The following is a 21,031-nucleotide window of genomic DNA, read 5'->3' as shown; positions in this document are numbered from 1 at the left end:
TGCATAGGCAGATCTGGGGTAAGCTCAGACTTAATCACATGGGTACAGTCCTTGGTTCCTGTCTTTCTTGGAACCTGAGGGTAGATGTTTTATCTGAGCTGACAATACATCTGGTTAAACTCAAACCTGGAACATTGTGTGCGGGCCTCAAAGAGGATTAAGCAAACACCATAAAATTGGATGAGGGGTCTTGGCTCATTACTCACTTGATCATGTCCGGTACCTGCTTCTCTCAGGAATTTGTCCTTGTGTATCCTCCCTATCTTTTATGGCCAGCCGGTCCCTGGAACACTCAGTAGGCCTTTGTCTCTTATCTCCGCATTCTTTGTGACTTATCATCTGGGACCTTGGGCTAGAATACCTGTCGACCTGCACTTATGAGTTAGAGAGCTCTGCTGTTCTGGTTGCTTTAATGCTAATTAAAAATTTTCCCTTTCAATAGAACCCCAGGGACAGTGGGACAATGCTTTTGCTACGCTGGCCACCCAGCAATGCTTCATAGGTCTTCACTGGTCTTTGATGATCTTTGCTGGTCTTTACTTCACAGAGAGAAACGTTCCAGAGAACCTCTCACGGTACTCCAGCTGATTCTGCCTGCTTCCACTGACTCATGCCTATTCAGTGGAACCTTGCTGTTTCTGCTGGATCATGCCACCTCTATGGATTCATGCTGCTCTTTGGTGTTGGCTATTGCACTGGGATGCTGGTATCCTGAAAAAGAAGAGTGGAATTTCTCCAAAGAACTATGTTGAAGCAGGTCCATAAACCCCCTTTCCTATTAATATTCTTTATCCCCTTCCTCTGGTTGGTGGGTTAGAAGTGAGGTTGAAGTAATTGTTTAAGAACCCTAAATAAAGTAGGTTTTGGAAAAATTAAGTCTACAGAGCTGGCTGATCTGGGTAGTGGGTCTGATACTCCATTCCTTTACTGAATATATAATTTATTTTTTTCTGAAAAGATAATGTACATTTCTTTTATCTTGCATTGTGGGTAGAGAGAGAGAGAGAGAGAGAGAGAGAGAGAGAGAGAGAGAGAGAGAGAGAGAGAGAGAGAGAGAGAGAGAAGAACAGAGGTAGGAACAGAGATGGGTAGGGAAGAGATTGTGTGTGTATATATACTACATATAGTGTATAGATACCGCATATATATAGTGTATGTAAACATACATTATATTTATATGTAATATGTTTTGTAGAGTTTGCTTAGCATACAAACATTTTACTTGGATCTACTATAACATGCCAATAGGGAAAAAGGCTGTCATGATGGCTCAGTGTCCTGTATGAATCCTAGAAGTCAGTGGCTGCCATGCTTTAATCTCTTTTGTTTTCCATGCAGATGGCCCCACTTGATGGTCTTTTCCTAATACACAAACACTAAAGCCCTCAACGGTGTACAGGAGTGCTATCACTCTGTGGAAACTACTGCTAGACCTCCCACATGAGGTTTAACTTGACTAACATGTAGCAAGGCCAAGAACTGTGTGGCTTGGCCTTATTTTTGCTTCTATAGTAGTTGCCCACTCACTCATGTGTGCATAGGGTCCTCATATCTCTCACTCTGCTGACCACTTCAGCTAGAGGCAAACTCATGCATGAAGGAAATTGAACATTTTAGCTTTGCTTCTTCATTCTTCTGAGTAATGTCCTCGCACTCAGTAGCTGCCATTCCAGTACCTGAGTGGTTCCTAGAAAGAAATGGATTCTATTTTGTAAATGGATAACCAAGTCAGTCTCGATGCTCTTAAAAACACTGAAATTATACAAAAATGTTTTCTAAACTTTATGAATTGTGTTAGAATTCCTCAAATATTTGAACTTAAAACAGTAGGAACCTCTGGGAAACTTAAAGCAATTTGAATTAGCGAAATAGATATAATAATCAGAATAATGAGAAAACACACATCACAATTGACAAAAAACTAAAATAGAACACAGAAGACATTTGAAACTTTAATATATAATGTTAGTATATTCAATGAAAACAGGTAACTTGTTATTTGGAAATCTAGATCTGAGGCATAATAGATACTTAAAATGCATATAGAGCCAATTTTCTTTGTACATGACTATTCCTTGCTGGCATTTTATAATCCTATATTCACTTTTCCAACTCTCTTAACCATTCATTTTTATTAAAAATGTATAAAAGTTAGAAGTGAAATGCACCTCTTTAAGAGAGCGATATATTCAGCACCATCAAAGCAAATTAGTGATTTTAAATTGAATTTTATTTTCATCTACTCTACAGAAACATACTACATATTTTAAAATAATTACCTGTAATCATGCCTGCTTATCTGTGTTTTTATAATATGTATACATACTGTAATGAGATAGCTATTTTCAATACAGGTAATAAAATTGACAGAATAGTAAAACTTCTACTAGTTTTGCAGTGATAGAATTATTCTTGAGGGTGAACACATGTACCAACACCAACCATATTTCTGTTCAAACTCCACACCTCAGCACTTATAAGAAGATGACATCACTTCTTCCAAGTGATGACATCTTGATGTGTGACATTGATTGACTGCAATTAGTCACTGCCATTTCTGTGTGTCTCTGTCAGTGGCTTTCTTTAGAATTTCAGAGATAAAATTTGGTGCACATAGTGATCTCCGTAATGCCAACGCATAAATACTGAATTGGCTTGGTTTCAATATGCTCAATTTATGCTCAATACCCACTCATCATCCCCATAATGAGAATTCTCTCTGTTCCCCTTTAAAAATTATTAAAATAGCACCTTTCTGAGCACACTGGCACATGCCTATAATTTCAGCACTCAGGAAAGCAGAGGCAGGTGGATATCTGTCAGTTCAAGGCCAGCTTGGTCTACAAGGCTGCACGCAGAAATCCTGTTTCACAAAACTAAAACCACAACCAAAAAACATAGCACCTTGATTTCCAGTTAATTATTCCATTCAATAAAAAGATAACTATCATTTCTGGTGGTGTTTTCAGTACTGCGGTTTGAAGCAAAGCCATGTACGTGCTAAATATGCATTTAGCCACCAAGCTACAACCTAGTTGCCAATAATATGTTTTTTAAAGAGGAAATATAGTTTATATTTTGCTTCCAATATGAGCTTGTACAGAACTGGTCACCCATGTGATTTCAAACTTTATTATTTTTCTAATGAAAAATACCCAAGGGAATATGCAAAGGGAGTTAGGGTGAGAACTAATGTTGTTTCTGATCAGAGAGTATTGCCCACTAATGCTGAGACATGTTGGTGTATGTAACAGGACAGCAATGAAGGGTTAAAGACAATCTTTGACACTTTGATAAATAGATACGAGCGCTAATTTCTTAGAGCAGGCACAGATGACTGATTATTTCATCAAGCGCTTGATCTAGTGCCAAGCCAAAATTAATCAGCAATTTAAGTGACTGACAGGTTGTTCAGGATCTAAGACTCTGCTGTGAAACTTTGTAGACTCCCTTATTAGTCTCCAAAGACAAAGATGACAGAGAAAGGAAGGAGCATGCATTTGAACTAACTCTTATTATATTGAGACATGTGCAGAATTTGTACGATAGTTGAAAAAAAAAAAGAGCTAACAAAAAATACACAATATTGAATGTTTTTCCTTTCCCCCAAATACACAATCGCTCTCCTCTCTTGGAAGCTTTTATGGTATCCTCTGGTGGCATGAAAGTTAGTACCAAGGGAGGGGACTTTCAAGTTGGATCCAGCTTGAGTACTCAGGGTTCAGTGTCCAAATTTGATGTTGTCTTCAGCAATAGGAACTTACTTTTCACCTCTGGGAGGCAACCAAGAGCAGCAGCAGGAAAACCTTGACCAACAACTCAAAATTGGTGGTTTGTTGTCATTTGGTTGGTTTTTGTTAGGTAGTTTATATATGACTCTTGCGGGGAAACCTATAAGCCCACATGGGAAAAGTTTTATCTCTCTCTCTCTCTCTCTCTCTCTCTCTCTCTCTCTCTCTCTCTCTCTCTCTCTCACACACACACACACACACACACACACACACACACATACACACACACACACACACACACACACACACACACACACACACACACAGATAATTAAAAAGGTGCCATGAATTTGAGAGAGAGAAGGAAAGTGCATAGGAGGGATTGAAGGGAAAAAAGAGAAGAAAATAACTGATAGAATTATACTAAAATTTCAAAGAATAAAATTTTACTATTAAAAGTTATAAGATAAATTGGATTATATGTGATTGTCTATTATTTGAAAACAAATTCTATTCAGCCCAATAAAGTACATGGAGAACAAAGAAAATTAAGGTTAAGGTTAAGACTGCTGTTGTAGATTTGAGCGCAGATTCTCATCCTTGAAGAGTAAGTGCTCATACTCACTACATTTTCCTAGTGCAAATGTCAACACTTCTTTTTAAATTATTTGTGGTTTCCACCAGTTATCCATTTCTCAGAGATTTCTAAATTTCTTCATTTTGGGGATAGGAATTCTGTGTGTAGCCATTGTTATCCTGGAACTCACTTTGTAGATTAGGATGGCCTCGGAATCAGAGATCCATGTGTTTCTGTCTCTGCAATGAGATTAGTCTGTGTATTTGTGGCAATTTTAATGCATTTCTTGTTGTAGAGTTTATAGTTCATTTCTTCCTAATGACTCTGTTTAGAACCTGAGCATGGGTAATTTTTAAAGTTCTCTCAAAGTGATTCTATTATGCGCCATTGCTTGAAAGTCTTTGTTTTTAGATTTTTTTTTTCTGTCTGCAAGACAATACTGTATTTTTCTCTTTCATTGGTTCTTATTCATTGTCCCATAATCAGGATAAAGCTTCTGGGGATGAGATATATTAATATTTTGTCATATAAGTAGTAACTATGCTAAACTTCCAAAGTGAAACTCCATTCTCACTGAGAATCAGGTGTCATCCAGTGTAAACTAGGGTCAGCACTTGGGAAGAAAACCTAAAACTAAGAAACTAGATTTTTATAGATAGGACGGACAGCTTCTTATTACTTCTGGATATGTACATAGTAACTCTTATCTCCATGCCGTAAATAAGTTCTCAACTCTCCTTTAATTCAAAACTATCACCACATCAAACCACTGCACTAACCTGTACTGTTTTCTGAACCCCGACTGAAGAAACATTAATATCTTTAAATACATGAACAGATAAACTGTGGTATAGCCATAATGGTGTGTGTGTGTGTGTGTGTGTGTGTGTGTGTGTGTGTGTGTGTGTGTGTGTAATAAAAACCAGACGCTTTCAAGGGACAGAAAGATATAAAGGTCCTTGAAGTACTTATTTCCCTGTGGAAAGGGCAATTTGAAAGAGCTCCACGGTATATAATCTCACCTAGCATGCAGGAAAAAAACACACAGGAGTGAAGCAATGAAGGTTGGCATTGGTGTGGGTAAAGTCAGAGCACAGAATTTTAAGGAAATGAAGCTGTTTTCATGGGTACCTCATAGGCAGCTCAGCGTGAAATATATCGTGGTGATGGACGTTAAGTAATCAGTGCTTGATCGTCACCTGTTGTAAATACAGAATGCACCATGCTACTGCAAATATTATCAAAAGGAGAAATGGTGTACTGATAGGCGAATGGATCCATGTGGAAATTGTACTTGGTGTTCATAGTTTCTCTAAACTTGAATCTGTTCTGAGGTGAGCCCATTAATTCCAAAAGCGCATCTTGATTTTTTTTCTAATGAATTAGATTTAATCACACAGAGATAATTAATTCCAGAAATAGCTCCGCTATTGGATTTTTAAGAAAAGTGCCTGGCTGTATGGGAAGGACAAATAACTGTAAAGTAATAGAGAGAAATAATTGTGCCTCTCTCCAGATGCTGATGTGAAGGGGGAAAGAAAAAAGGATGGTTTTATTGGTCGGTGGCCAACCTCAGGGTATGCTTTAGAGAGATCTATTGGTTCGCTCATTTTTTATCATTTATATCCATCACATAAGCCACGGAAAACTTATCTGGTTTTTGCTTCGATTTTATAGAATTGAAGTGATTATGAGAGATCAACCACAAGTCCCTTCTGATAATTAGCACTATGGATTAAAAAAATAATTGCTCAGTGCTCACTTTAGTGGCTAGATGAAAAATGATCAAGAGTGCACCGTTTAATCTAATTAACCAGAAACTCATTGACTGACTGTATCATATAAGCATTTTAGTGTTTTACATGTTTGAAGTTACTAGACAGTTGATAGATGACAAGAATTTTAAGTATATTTAGACTAGCAGTGTCTTTTACTTGGAGAAATAGAAAAAAAATGGCATCTCACATTAAGTTATATCAGCTTTTATAGCAATCATTTGGACTGTAGTATAATTCTAATTGTTTCACCTGTGAATTTTAGGGCTCTTATTTCTAGCATTTTTGATGATCACTCTCAATTTGCTTTCAGATATTTCATTTCTTCTTCCATCATCTCTCTTTTAATATTGTGAAACTTGGTAATAACATATTCATTAGAATTTTATGAACCCAGTAAGTGTTCTTTTATGATGCTTTCTTCATTTCTAGAGAAAAAGGCATTCACAGCCTCAGGGTGTTATTCTTTTGAGCTTTTCATAAAAACTGGTAAAATCGGTTTAGCAGTTCTGACCTCTTCGGTTTTAGCCATCTTTCCATGTCACTGTCGCAAATAAAAGTACATCTCAGTTTTTACTGGCTATCAGCAGGCTGAGCTACCAAAGAGAAGAGTGGGAAACATATAAAATCCTACAAAGGCCATCATACCATTGTTGAAGTTATACTGTGCCTGTTTGGGTATAGAACAATGACAGGAATTTTTATTTTGTGAGCATCCAGAAGCCTACTTTATGACACTCCCGTATTCTAGATCACTCCATATATTTTATATATTTGTCATAGCCATCATCATTTAAATCTACACATGACATGGACAGACTACAGCAGCAGTTCTCAACCTATGGTCACAGCTACTTTGGAAAACCTCTGTCTCCAAAATACTTACATTACAATTCATAATAGTAGCAAAATTACAGTTATGAAGTAGTAACAAAGATGATTTTATTGCTAGGGTTTACCACAACAGAGTGAACTATATTAAAATGTCATAGCATTAGGAAGGTTGAGAACCACTGGACTAAAGAAAAGCTGAACCTGCTCAATAAATGATAGCCATTTACTATTCTTTTTATGCTGTTTTCATGCTAAGTTGACATGTAATTTATGTTTATTCCAAATATACACTTTAGCTAGTGACTGCCACATTCAGTCAAAATTTAGGATATTTTCCTTTTCTAAGAAAAGGCACTTTCATCCAGCTGATCTGCCCACTAATTACAGACCTCTTCTCTGGACTCTTGTCTCATAAGGGAAATTGTGGTGACTCTGAAAATTAACACAGTATTCCCTTGCTTTTGGCTTATGGCATGCATTGTGACATCATCCACAGTATGTGTAACAGTAGTTCCATTTGAAGCAATATGCATTGTGTGAATTTACCCTATTCACACGTCTAGGAATTTTAGATGTTTTTGATTTTAAACCGTACGGATTAAAGGAATTCAGTACTGTTTAGGGAAATACAAAGAGACCCATAAAAGCAGGATTTTATTTTCTAAGAAAAAGAGTGGTGGAAGTTAATGCTTGTCAATTTGAAGGAAGCTGACAATGAAAATGTGTGAATTTTTTGTTTTAGAAGCTTGGTTTTGAAAAGAATATGGAGAAACCATTGAAGTAATAGTGATTCAGATGATCATTCTTGAAATACTCTTGTGGCCATGACATGTTCATAAGCTTTATTCTGAAAGGAAAAAATACTGCTTTAATTAAAATACTGACTAATATTTATACTGTCTAAAGCATAAACCTGATTGAAAGTGTGAAGTGTGAAGAGAGAAATCACCAGTTTAACTAGGAAGTTCAGCTGATTTTCTCTGAGGTTTAGAAAGGTTAACTCTGTAGTTGTCCTTGATTATAAAATAGCTTATTAAAATAATTTAAAACTTTCTACATGTGGGTAATCACAGCAGAGTTATGAATGAGCTGGAAGATAGTGAACACTGTTTACTCGCCGATATAGTTGGAATGGAAGAATACACACAGAAACCAAACCAATGCTTAAAATTAAAACACAAATCTTTTGAATGACTTTGTGAGAAAATCAGGACAAGGAAAAAGTGAAATAGAGGTAAAAGTCATAGGAACATGAAATAAAGGAAAGAAAGCTAATACTTTGTCAATTGGTTATGAATGATCGTGGCTACGGCAGATTTGGTAGCATGAATGTATAAAAACATTACATCACTAGCACAAGGAGACAAAGACAAAGCAAGGAAACATAGTAAGAATTTATCGAAATTTGAAAAGCTCATAGTGTTCATAGCAAAAGAATATTTAGCTATTATGGCTAATAAGAAAAATGGATTGCATATGGTAGTGTTTTTTTCTAACTCAGTAATAACAAAATCAAGTATTACAAGGTTCTTTTCTTATAAAACTGAGGCCAGGGGTGACATAAATTCTTTCTTTGAAGTTTTATTTTTCTACTTTTTTTTTTTTTTGGAAATTAAAGCTTGTATTTATATCTAAACTATTCATCTACATTCTTTTTGTTATATATTTATTTAATTCATCAAAATTGTGTGTTTGAATAAAATAATTAAATGAAGGAAGATGTTTGAAAATATTTACAGTTGATTCAGAATGTGCAGGAAACAGGGTTATGTGAAGTCTTATGGGAAATAATTCATGTTGACAGGGCAGGGTCTCTGGAGAGATACGGTAGGGTTAACAGCTCTTTTCTTATAAAAATATCTTTTAAAATTAGAATGTGATTATATAATTTTTATTCTTCATTTTCAACATCCAACCTATTGAAGGTACCCCTTCTTGCTCACTTTTAAATTGATTTTCTATTTTTTAATTGTTGTAACAAACACATATTATTACATATATGAATGCAACCTCTGAAGTTTATAAATCAGTAATAGTTAAATGATTCATGGTTGATCACCTGGTACTGGACAATCTGTTGAGGGGATCTTAGTGGGAAAACAGGGGGCAGACATGATTTCTATCTTACCTACTGCACCATAAGTCCAACTAGAGAGATGACAGCATCATCAAAGTATATGGGCAAACTACTGTGGCCTTAGGTTTATTGAACTATAGGCCTAGATTTTCTACATCTACTTTATTTAAGGTGCTTAAACACCTCAACCTCACTTCTACCCCATTGACTGGAGGAAAAGGAAAAAGCATGTTAGTAGGAAAAGGGGGTTTTGGACATGTTTAGATGTAGTTCCTTGGGCCAATATCACTCCGCATTGTCAAGATACCAGCAGTCCAGTCCGGTATCCACAACCAAACAGTCACGGATCCATAAGACAGCACAATACAGAAGGAACCCCAAGGTTCTGCTGAATAAACATGAGTCATTGGAAGTGGCCAGAGTACTAAGAGAAATTCTCTAGCACATTTCTTCATGTGAGGCTAAGACCAGTGAAGACCAGCAAAGACCAGCAAAGTGTGGCATGTCAGAGTAGCAATGTAAAAGCCTTCCCCAACTGTCCGTGGTGTTCTATTAATACTCTTCCAAACATCACATGTCCTCTCGTGTGTCTGTTCACAACAAAACATCACATGACTTCTCATAATATCTCTTCCAGAAAAGCATCACATGACACAACAGAGTCTTCAAAGAAACCAGAAACTTCCACTCTGTTGAGCCATGCTTGTTGTTGTAATTTTTTTTATAGGTGTCAAAGCTAGGTACAACACTATTAGTTGTTTTTCTCCTTTGGAGGCATACATGGTGCTGGAAACTTAGCCAACTACCCAGGGCTATGGAAGTCATGGACCTTGAAGGATAATCAACAACTGCCACTTCACTAAATTAGCATAATTCCTAAATACATTCTAAATATCCTTTGTAGCATAGCTCTTCTCAGTGCATCATTTGTGATGCTAGTGATGGCGATAACTTTCCATTGAGACCACTGAGGACATAACTATATACACAATCAGGTATACACATGACATTTTGTAGGTGTGGGACTGGAAGTTATTGATACTCTCTTAAGGCCCCATTTCCACAGCAAATTAGTATTAGATCTGTTTAATACTACTTAGATTAGGGCACAGTACAACATGCAGGGGCAAGGGAAATGCTGGCAGCAGAAGTTTGAGGCTGCTGGTCAAATTCTATTCACCTTCAGAAAGCAGAGAATAACACATGCTGTGCTTAGGTCATTTTCTCCCTTTTTATACAGTCTAACATCCCAGAAAGAAAATAGGGCCAACTAACATCACAACTCATCACAGACGATGACAAAAGTAATCTAGAAAATATATGTACACCATCAACTGTAATATTTGTGTATATTGTATATGTTAGCAATAAAAATAACATGTTTAAATTGAGTTTTAAAAATTTTTAGTGATATTTATTGGTCCCAGCTTTAGCTGCTACCATCTGCCCTGAGCCATTAGTACAGAAGAAAAGTTGAGACTCAAGTCTCAGGAAGCGTTGTGCAAATCAGCAAGACACATGGACTAAAGCACGATGATGAAAGTGTGCTTGAAGTCATTCTTTTTCAGCGTGGCAGAAAAAGAATAGCCATAAAGAAAGCAGACACCAAATTGGATAGAAAGCAATCTTGGGGAGACTGATGTTTAGGATGAGTTTGTACAAGGACAGATGATTGTGTCCGTAATTGGCTTTGTGATTTTAAATGTGACACTGCAGGTGGCTGAACTATAGAAGTGCAGTTCATTAGAGCCCAAAATGTGAACGAATTTTCAACAGACAATGTCTGATGAACCCTTTTATAAGAATAAGCCCAGTAGACACATCATCAAAGAATAAAAACTAGGCCAAATCTTGTAGCTGGCTCAAAGATTTAAAGTGCTACACAGTCATCCTCATGAACCACACATCAACAGTCCTCCTTTCAACAAGGAACTAGTAAAGTTATACTGTTTTTATGCAAACTGTGGAAGTTCTTTTGAGTAATAGCAATTTATCAAGATTCAGAGCATGGATATAAGGTTTAAAATAGGTTCAGTATATTTATTTTTAATTTATCATATCTACTCAGATTACATCCTGATTGTTATTCCATGACTTGTATCTTCATGTTCCCACTCTCACGCCATCTTCCACCCTATTCCTCTACACTAGACCTCTGACAGAAGGGGACCCCTTTCCTTACCATATGACCATAGCCTACTCCTTCCTCGCCATATGACAACAGCCTATCAGGTCTCATCAGGATAACCTGTTTCCCTTTCCTGTGTGTACCTTCCAGGCCTCCCCACCAAGGGGAAATGATCAAATTGGGAGCACCAGAGTTCATGTCAGAGGCAGTCCCTTCTCCTCCACAGGAACCATGGAGAATGAGCAGTTCCTCTGTTATATGTGAACAGAGGAGTCTAGGTTCTCTGTATGCATTGTCCTTGGTTGGTGCATCACTTTGTGCAGCTGCCCTGGGCCTTAGTGGTGGTTTCCTTGTGTGGCTGCTTAACCCTCTGGGTCCTTTCATCCCCCACCCCAATCTTCCATACTACTTTCAGGGCTCCACCTTGAGTCCAGCAGCACATCCCAACATTTGTCTCTATCCCCTGCTTGATGGATTCTCTCAGAGAACATCTATATTGGGCTAATACCCACTTATATGTGAATACGTCATGCATGTGTTTTTTGGTCTGGGTTACCTCACTCAGGATGATCTATTCTAGCTCCATCCATTTGCCTACAAATTACAAGATTTCCTGTGTTTAATAGCTGAGTAGTATTTCAGTGTGTAAATGTACCACAATTTCCTTGTCCATTCTTTTAATTTATTTATTATTATGTATACAGTGCTCTGTCTGCATGTACACCTGCAGGCCTAAGAGAGGGCATCAGATCTCATTATGTATAGTTGTGAGCCACCATGTGGTTGCTGGGAATTGAACTATGGACCTCTGGAAGAGCAGTTAGTGCCCTTAACCTCTGAGCCATCACTCCAGCCCCTCTTTTTCCATTGTTTAGTTGATGGACATCTAGGTTGTTTCCAAATTCTGGCTATTATGAATAAAACTACTATGAATATAGTTGAGCAAATGTCCTTCCTTTATGGTGGAACATCTTTCCGGTGTATGCCCAGGAATTATATGGCTGGGTCTTGAGGTAGAACTATTCCCAATTTTCTAAGAAAGTGCCAGACTAATTTCCAAAGTGGTTGCATAAGTTTGTACTCCAACCAACAATGGAGGAATGTTCCCCTTTCTCCACATACTCTCCAGCATGTGTTGTCAATTGAATTGTTTATCTTAGCCATTTTTGTAAGTGTAAGGTGGAATCTCAGAGTCCTTTTGATATGCATTTCCCTGATAACTAAGTACTTTGAGCATGTCTTTAAGTGTTTCTCAGTCATTTGATGTTCATTTCTTGAGAATTGTTTGTTTAGCTTTATACCCTATTTTTAATTGGATTATTTAATGTGATGGTGTTTAATTTCTTGAATTCTTTATACATTTTAGATATTAGCCCTTTGTCTAATGTAGATTGGATGAAGATATTTCCCAGTCTGTAGGGTGATATTTTGTTCTGTTGACAGTGTCCTTTGCCTTACAGAAGCTTTTCAGTTTCATGAGGTCCCATTTATTAACTATTGATCTTAGAGCCTGAGCTATTTGTGTTTTGTTCAGGATGGTGTCTCTTGTACCAATTATTTTAAGGCTATATCCCACTTTTAATTTTAATAGATTTAGTGTGTCTGGTTTTATATTGAGGTCTTTTTAGTTTTGTGCAGGGTGGTAAATATATGTATCTATTTACATTTTCTGCATGTGGACATCCAATTAGACTAGCATGATTTGTTGAAGATGCTATCTTTTTTCCATTGTATGGATTTGGCATCTTTGTCAAAAATCAAGTTTTCAAAGGTGTGTAGATTTATTTCTGGGTCTTTGGTTTAATTCCATTTATCAGCCAGCCTATTTGTATGCCAGTGCCATGCCATTCTTACTAATGTTGCTCTATAGTATAGTTTGAGGTCAGGGATGGAGATTTCTCCAAAAGATCTTTCTTGTAAATGATTGTTTTAACTATTCTGGGTTTTTGTTTTTCCATATGAAGTTGAAAATTGATCTCTCAGGTATGTAAAATATTGTATAGGTGTTTTGATAGGGATTACATTGAATCTTAAATTGCTTTTGGTAAGATGACCATTTTTTCTGTGTTGATCCTCCTGATCCAGGAGCATGGGAGATCTTTCCATCTTCTCATGTCTTCATCAATTTCTTTCTTCATAGACTTGAAATTTTTTTCATACAAGTCTTTCACTTGCTTGCTTAGAGTTACACCAATCAAAATACTTTATATTTTCTGTGGCTATTGTGAAGAGTGTAGTTTTCCCCATTTCTTTTTTTTTATGTGACATTTTTATTAAAATTTGGATAATAAAATTTAAAAAGATATATATTTTTATACATTATACCAACAAGCATATATAATCTATTTTATTAAACAAAAATTAAGGCTTAGATAGTCAATATATACCTGTAATAGACAAGGATCTGAGTCTCAGGCCACCTGCACAACTGCCCCCATGGGCTCTTTTTTAGACATATTTACATTTGGCAATTTCTTGCATATGTACAATATATCTTATCATATCCATACTCAACTTCCCTCCAACTATCCCTACCCCCCCAATATGTGCCCTCTCACTTTCACATCTTATTGAGATTTTAATTAATTAATTAGTTAATTAATTAATGAATGTATATGAGTTCTTTATCTGTATGCCAAAAGAGGGCATCAGATCACATTATGCATGGTTGTGAGCCACTATGTGGTTGCTGGGAATTGAACTCAGAACCTCTGGAAGATTAGTCAACACTCTTAACCACTGAGCCATCTCTCCAGCCCCTTTTTGTCATTTTTAAAAACCCACAAAACCCATGTAGTGCTGCTCTCATGAGTATGAGCAACATACAAGTGTTCAATATTACATCTCAATTGTTATCACATCCCTTGTATCTCCCTATTCCTCCCCCCATCCTTCCCATTTTCCCCTTACTCTCCTCCCCTATGAGTGTGACTGAAGGGGACCTCCTCCCCCTGTATATGCTCATAGGGTATCAAGTCTCTTCTTGGTAGCCTGCTATCCTTCCTCTGAGTGCCACTAGGCCTCCCCATCCAGGGGATGTGGTCAAATATGGGGCACCAGAGTTTGTGTAAAAGTCAGACCCCACTCTCCCCCAACTGTGAAGAATGTCCTGTCTATTGGCTAGATCTGAGTAGGGGTTCAAAATTTATTGCATGGATTGTCCTTAGTTGGTGCCATAGTTTGAGCAGGACCCCTGGGCCCAGATCTGCCCGTACACATATAGACTTTTAAAGTAAGACATAATGATTCCTTGGTGCCTGGTGTTATGTCTGCCTTTTCATTTATGATTTTCTTGATCTAGGTAGTGTCTATCTTCCTTGTAGTTAGTTTGGCTAAGGGTTTGTTTATCTTGTTCATTTTCTTAAAGAACCAACTCTTGGTTTCATTGATTCTTTGAATTGCTCTCTTTGTTTCTAATTTATCGATTTTTTTTTTTTAAGCCCTGAGTTTGATAATTTCCAGCCATCTACTCCTCTTGAGTGTGTCTTCTCCTTTTTTGCCCCTTAGGGTTTCCAGATGTGCTGTTAAGTTGCTTGTATGAGATATTTTCAATTTCTTAATGAAGGCTCTTAGTGCTATGAGCTTTCCTCTTAGCACCGTTTTCATTGTGTTTGATGCATTTGAGTATGTTGTATCTTCATTTTCACTGAATTTTAGGAAGTCCCTAATTTATTTCTTTTTGTATTCTCTGACCCATTGAGTAGATGGTTGCTCAGTTTCCAAGTGTACGTAGGCTTTTTGTTATTTCTGTTGTTGTTGAGGTCCAGCTTAATGTGTGGTGGTTTACTAGGATAGAATATATTATTCCATTATTCTTGTATTTGTTGAAGCTTATTTTATGACCTACTATGTGGTCAGTTTTTGAGAAGGTTCCATGAGGTGTTGAGAAGAAGGTATAATCTTTTGTGTTTGGGTGAAAAGTTCTGTAGATGTCTATTAGGTCTATTTGGTTTATGACATGTGTTAGTGTCATTATTTCTCTGTTTAGTTTCTCTTTTGTTGACCTATCATGTGCTGATGGTCATGATAGGTTGAAGTCTCCTATTATTAATCTGTAGAAATTGATGTGTGGTTTAAGCTTTATTCATGTTTCTTTTTAAAATGTGGTTGCCCTTGTATTTGGAGCATGTTTGTTCAGAATTGTGATGTCATCTGGTTGAATTTTTCTTTGATGAGTATGAAGTGTCCTTTCTCATCTCTTTTAATTAATTCTGGTAAAAAAAAAACCCATTTTATTAGATATTAGAATGGATACCCAAGCTTGCTCCTTGTGTCTATTTGCTTAGAAAACCTTCTTCCAGTCCTTTACTCTCAGGTAATGTCAATGTTTGTGGCTGAGGTGTGTTTCCTTTATACAGCAGAATATTGGATCCTTTTAAAGCATTCATTCTGTTAGTCTGTGTCTCTTTACTGGAGAGTTGAGATCATTGAAGTTGAGAGAGATTAGAGACCAGTTACTTTTCTGTGGATTAGCCAGGAGGTCCATGACCTGACCCACCCATACTCCACACAGTGTGGACCCACTCACCTGGGGATCACCAGCACTTGTGTTTTGTAGGTCTCACTCAGTTCAGTCCTTAGGTCACTGTGCAGTCATTGTGGTCCTCCTGATCAAACACAGTATTTGTTTGGTGTTGCCATCTTTGATTCCCTGTCTGCTCACTATATTTAAATATTCCTTCTTCTTGACCCCTTTCCACTGCTGTATATTTTACATATTTTAAATAGCTGCATTCACATTGTTTTTATTTCATCCTCATTTGCTTAAAGGTTTCTTAACTCCTTTAGTCTGACTATTCTAAATTTTCTTGGGTAGTTGAACAAGCCTATCAGTAGATTCCTAAGTTTCTTTTAAGCATCTTACCATAATTTACTTTTCAAAAAGTCCAAAGTATCTTTGAAAGACCTGTCACTTAGGATTTGTAGTCCTCCTTTCAGTGACTATGCCATTGTGAGCTATTCTGGTAATCTGCCATTCAACTCTCCATTCTTCTCACTACACTTTTAAGTTTGCAATGAGGTAAATAGCTTTTCTTTATCTTGCATTTTCACTACCATTCCATCATGATGGAGGCCCAAAGTCAATGGACAGTGACCATAAACTGAAACCTGAGCCCAAGCAAGCCATCCTTCTTCAAAAGGTTAGTTTTTCAGGTGTTTTGTAACAGATACTCAAATCTAACATACACTACCTCAAGTGTTTCTATGTGAAACAGACATCATATGCCTTTTTAGTCAATTTTACCTGGGGTTTCTTCTTGGTTTTTTAGTGAAATTCATTGGAACTTTTAAAATTAACTAGTTAATTTATTTCCAACTTTCCTTCCAGTCTCACCCTCACATCCCTCTCCTCCCTCCTCTATTCTTCATATCTGGATTGAGTTTGCCTGTGGCTAGCGTTACCGTCTCGTCAGCAAGAACGACGCTGCACACACAAACAGGATCCTTCTGCAGTAAAGCTTTACTGCCTCTTGAGAGGAAGGGCATAAGCTTACAACACGAAAAACGGAGACAGAGAGACCAAACAGCAGAAACCCCTCCCTTATATGGGAAACTGTCCTCCGCTTAGGACGTGTCAGTCCCTGATTGGCTGTTGCTCATCGGGCGAGATGATGCCACGGGAGAGGCAGAGCACAACGAGTGGAAAATCCCTTCGCACATGTGCAGATTAGTTGTTTGTTAGCATGGGACACAGGGTGTCAGCGCCATCTTGTAATGGCGAATGTGGGCGCGGCTTCCCACATCTCCCCCTTTTCTTTTTATTAAGAAGCAATAAGACACCCAATAGGGAGAGTGGAGACAGAGGTCAAATCCCCAAACAAAATATCAGGCCTGCATACACAACTCTCCCCTAAGCTCTTCACCCGGAGAGGTCATAGCCTGGCCCTGTGCCGTTTTTTCTGGGGGAAGGACACTGGGGCACGCAACCTTCATGCAAGATGACATGCCTCCCTAGAATTAGCTCATATATGCCGCAGAGCCATTCTACTGCAATGCTTCGCTATGCAACTCTCCAGGGCTGCTGAAGCTTACTCACTCTACCTCGTGCAATGAGATGAGACTCTGAGGGTGCAAGAGCTGAGCAGCCAGCGACTTATTGCTTAAGCATGGTTAACCATATATCAGGGGAGGTCCCAGACTCTAAAGCAGCAAGTGCTTGGGTGATAACCACCTTGTCTCTTTTTGTTTGAGCCCTGAGTTTACAGACCAACCATAGGGTCAACACTAATCCACAGCAGATTACAGCTCCAAACAATCCAACCCCAACCCATTCTTTAAAGAAGGAGAAGGCTGAGGATATCCACGACGAGAATCCCTCAGTAAGTGACAGATCCAGCCGTGTGGAATTGACTTGAATGATAGCAGTCCACAATTCTCTTAAGGTCTGTTCAAACTCCGCTGTCCAATTCTGTAAAATAAACTGAAAGAGACTCTTTGACAGATTAGCTGCTATAGTGAAATTTTCATATTGAACCGAGGTAACACATAGTCCAGGGAATTTTTGTTCACAGCCCAGTTGGACCATTTAAAACCACTTGTCGGCGCTGGACCATCCAGCAGAAATAAGATGCCAACAACCAGACTTCTTCTCGAGATCTTTACTCAGGATTAAGCTCAGTGGGAATGGCCCCGAAGAAGGGAAGGGCCAAGCTTAAGCACAACTCAAGGGCCAACCAGCTCATGCCAGGTGTCACCTCCTCAAAGGTCTGCGTCAGAGCAGGACTGCGCGTCATCAGATCACCAGTTACCCTTGCACAGCCTTTTGCCATATAAGGACTTGTTTATCTTAGAGAGCGCTCGCCGTCGGGATGGCGGAAGGCGGAAGCCTGCGCCTTGTTAAGGCATGGCACATCGCAGCTCTCCACAGTCCCCCCTGTTTTATTTTGTAAGAACAGGACGAAACGGGTGAGAGTAGAGGTCTGATCTCCAGAGGGCACTGATGTATGACCATCCATAACCCAGGTTATTCACCTTGATCATGTGCGGAACCCGCCCTGAAGTTTGGCCACTGATGTACAACAGAACTCAGCTAGGGGCTCGGCCCCAGCCTAGCTCTGGACCCGACCGACACCTTTTTCTGGAGGTGGGATTTTGGGTGTCAGCCCACATGCAATCAGACGTGCTCTCCAGGAAGCCATTAACTGCAAACAATGTACCTCCTGTGCAGTGCTTTGCCTTGCACCCCGAACGTGACGAGGATCAGGACTTAAAGGCCGCCAGCCAAGCCTGAGGGGACTGTCCAGCCTCAATAGCATAGAAGGCTTGTGCAATTAGGGCATGGTCTCTGTTTCGGGATATGACCAAGCGCCGAAGGAACACAAGGCAGAGGAAGCTGATAATCAGAAGGGCCATAGCTAAAGCCCTGATACCCGCCCACTCCTTAAGATGATGCATAGCTTGTTGAATCCAGGAGGCAAGGCCTTCAGCGGTGGATACATCCACGCATGTAACAATGGCGGCAGTGCGCAGATCTCTTCAAACTCTGCAGACCAGTTCCCCTGGAGATAAGCTGAAAGACTCTTAAGACAAATTAGTAGCACGTGTAAAATTGTTATATGGCACAGATGTAATGCATAACCCTGACATTTCCATTCGCATCTGAGCCGAATCACCTGTTAGAAGTTTCAAAAAGGTCAGATGTATTCCAGCTGAGAATAGATTACCAAATGCTCCTCCATTAATCATGGCCATTGGTGTTGGCATCCTCAAACACTGGGAAGGTGGCACGAGCCTGCTTCCAAACCTCTGGGCACAGAGAATGATAGTTCCCCTGTGGTGCTGATAAAGGTGAAGTGTCCGCATAAGGCGGCGGTGCCAGTTCCGAGGCACGCCAAGATGGCGGATTATCTTGTTCGGGCGTGGCCTCTTCCGCCTTCTTCCTCCTCCTACCCTCCTCGTGCTGTTTCTGCGCGAGCGACTCCATTTTTAGCATGAGTCTCTCAAGTCTTTAGTTTTCAGCAGCCCTTTCTGAGCCGCCCTGATCAGACATGACGAAGAGTTTCCCACTTTTAAAGGGTCTCTGACCGTCGCCCGCTTTACCGCGGACTGAAAAACTTGTCTCAACAACCTGAGAACCCTCCCCCACTCTACCGCGGACTGAAAAACTTGTCTAATTGTAGTCTGTGAAATCTGAGCATAAGCTCCCCAATGGTAATTTACCTGATTTGCAGTAAATTGACCTTGACCTGTTAGCAAATCAAAGGTCCAATCCCTCTGTTCAGGGGTAAGTGCAAGGGCATTGGCCCGAGCCTGTGTTTGAGCGGCCTCGAACCACAGGGCTCTCCATTCCATATATTGGCCCATATCTGGAAGTGCGGCCTTGGCCACCATCTGCCAATCAGAAGGAGTTAGGGCACTAGCGCCAATTCTTTCTAACATTACCAGGGTGAAATTTGTATTAACCCCATATTTGTGAACAGATTCAGCCAAGTCCTTTATTAGATTGAACTCCACTGGAGCATGGACTCGACCCCCGTTCTCTGTTTCAAACACAGAAAAAAAATTATGTAATTTTTTACGAATCTTTTCCGGCCAGAAGGAAAATCCAGACTGCAGTTCGTAGGGTGGAGGAGCAGTGGGTGCCACCCTGCGAGATGAATTGAGGGAGGGTTTTTTATTACCCTCTCGTTCGTCTGGGTGGTATCTCTCTTCCTCATACCTGACTGCCTCTTCCTCTAATTCGGCTTCTTCCTCCGAATCAGGAGTCTCATTGTCAGAGGTATTAAAGCTCGTAGAGCTATCAATATTCAATGTCTCAAGATCCTTTAAAGGATAAAACCTTTGCGATATTTTTCTCGGCGGTAAACTAGGTCCTGAGGGGGGTTGCACTCCTTTTACAGGAGGGTCCTGAGCTTTTTTCTTTTTACGGGCATTCTTCTTCCCGCCCGCTTTTTCCTTTTTACGGGCATTCTTCTTCCCGCCCGCACCCAGCCTCTCACTACGTTCGGTTTCTGACATGCTATCCTGAACTTCTAGGGTGACCTGTCCTTCATCTACTGCCCTCTTAACAATTACGGCAGCAAATATTACAGCTAGAATCAGCCCAAGAATTTTAGAAATATGCATACCTCTCCGAACTTACCAACCCTGCAGTTCTGAATCCTCCCTGTAGTCAGGGGCTCTCTGAAGGTGCTGACGATGGTGTAGTCTTCCCGGGTTTCGGCACCATATGTGGCTAGCGTTACCGTCTCGTCAGCAAGAACGACGCTGCACACACAAACAGGATCCTTCTGCAGTAAAGCTTTACTGCCTCTTGAGAGGAAGGGCATAAGCTTACAACACGAAAAACGGAGACAGAGAGACCAAACAGCAGAAACCCCTCCCTTATATGGGAAACTGTCCTCCGCTTAGGACGTGTCAGTCCCTGATTGGCTGTTGCTCATCGGGCGAGATGATGCCACGGGAGAGGCAGAGCACAACGAGTGGAAAATCCCTTCGCACATGTGCAGATTAGTTGTTTGTTAGCATGGGACACAGGGTGTCAGCGCCATCTTGTAATGGCGAATGTGGGCGCGGCTTCCCACATTTGCCTTCATTCCCCGTGGCCCAGCAAGGCAGTGCCAACAGGGGGAAGTGATCAAAGAAGCAAGCAACAGGGTCCATGCCAGAGACAGCCCCTGCTCTGTTTACTAATGGGCCCACATGAAGTCTAAGCTGTCTATTGGCTACATCTATGTAGAGGACCTAGGGACAGAAGGCCTGTGGAGAAAAGAGAAACTGTGGGTGGATGCATCTCTGTGACAAGATGGAACTTTAAAAATCTAACCCCAACTTGTTTTATCTTAACATTTAAAAGATTATCCTATTTTTAGTTATTCTTTTATTTAACCATCAAAAATTTCTATAAAACAGTCACAACTAATTATGAGGAAGCTACTCAAAGTTTTATACAACTGTCAATTTCAATGC

General features: G+C 39.5%; 1 protein-coding gene across 1 annotated transcript; it reads right to left on the bottom strand.

The window, feature by feature from the left end:
- Positions 1–17,032: 17,032 nt before the first annotated feature.
- LOC311594436 (uncharacterized protein) lies at positions 17,033–20,420 on the bottom strand. The gene is made up of 2 exons (XM_084776093.1): positions 18,497–20,420; positions 17,033–17,543 (listed from the first exon to the last, which is right to left on the bottom strand). Exon 1 carries the CDS (start codon positions 20,186–20,188, stop codon positions 19,049–19,051), a length of 1,140 nt encoding a protein of 379 aa, XP_084632219.1. The 5' UTR covers positions 20,189–20,420; the 3' UTR covers positions 17,033–17,543; positions 18,497–19,048.
- Positions 20,421–21,031: the final 611 nt, after the last annotated feature.

This window comes from Acomys minous (assembly GCF_964271855.1).
Source record: "Acomys minous genome assembly, chromosome: 3".
Classification (NCBI taxonomy): domain Eukaryota; kingdom Metazoa; phylum Chordata; class Mammalia; order Rodentia; family Muridae; genus Acomys; species Acomys minous.
Note: the sequence above shows the minus strand (reverse complement) of the source record. Positions and strands in the feature narration are given on the sequence as shown.

Bases quoted from the DNA above. Each gene is read 5' to 3' on its own strand.
- LOC311594436 (XM_084776093.1), bottom strand. From the start codon at position 20,188: ATGCATATTTCTAAAATTCTTGGGCTGATTCTAGCTGTAATATTTGCT.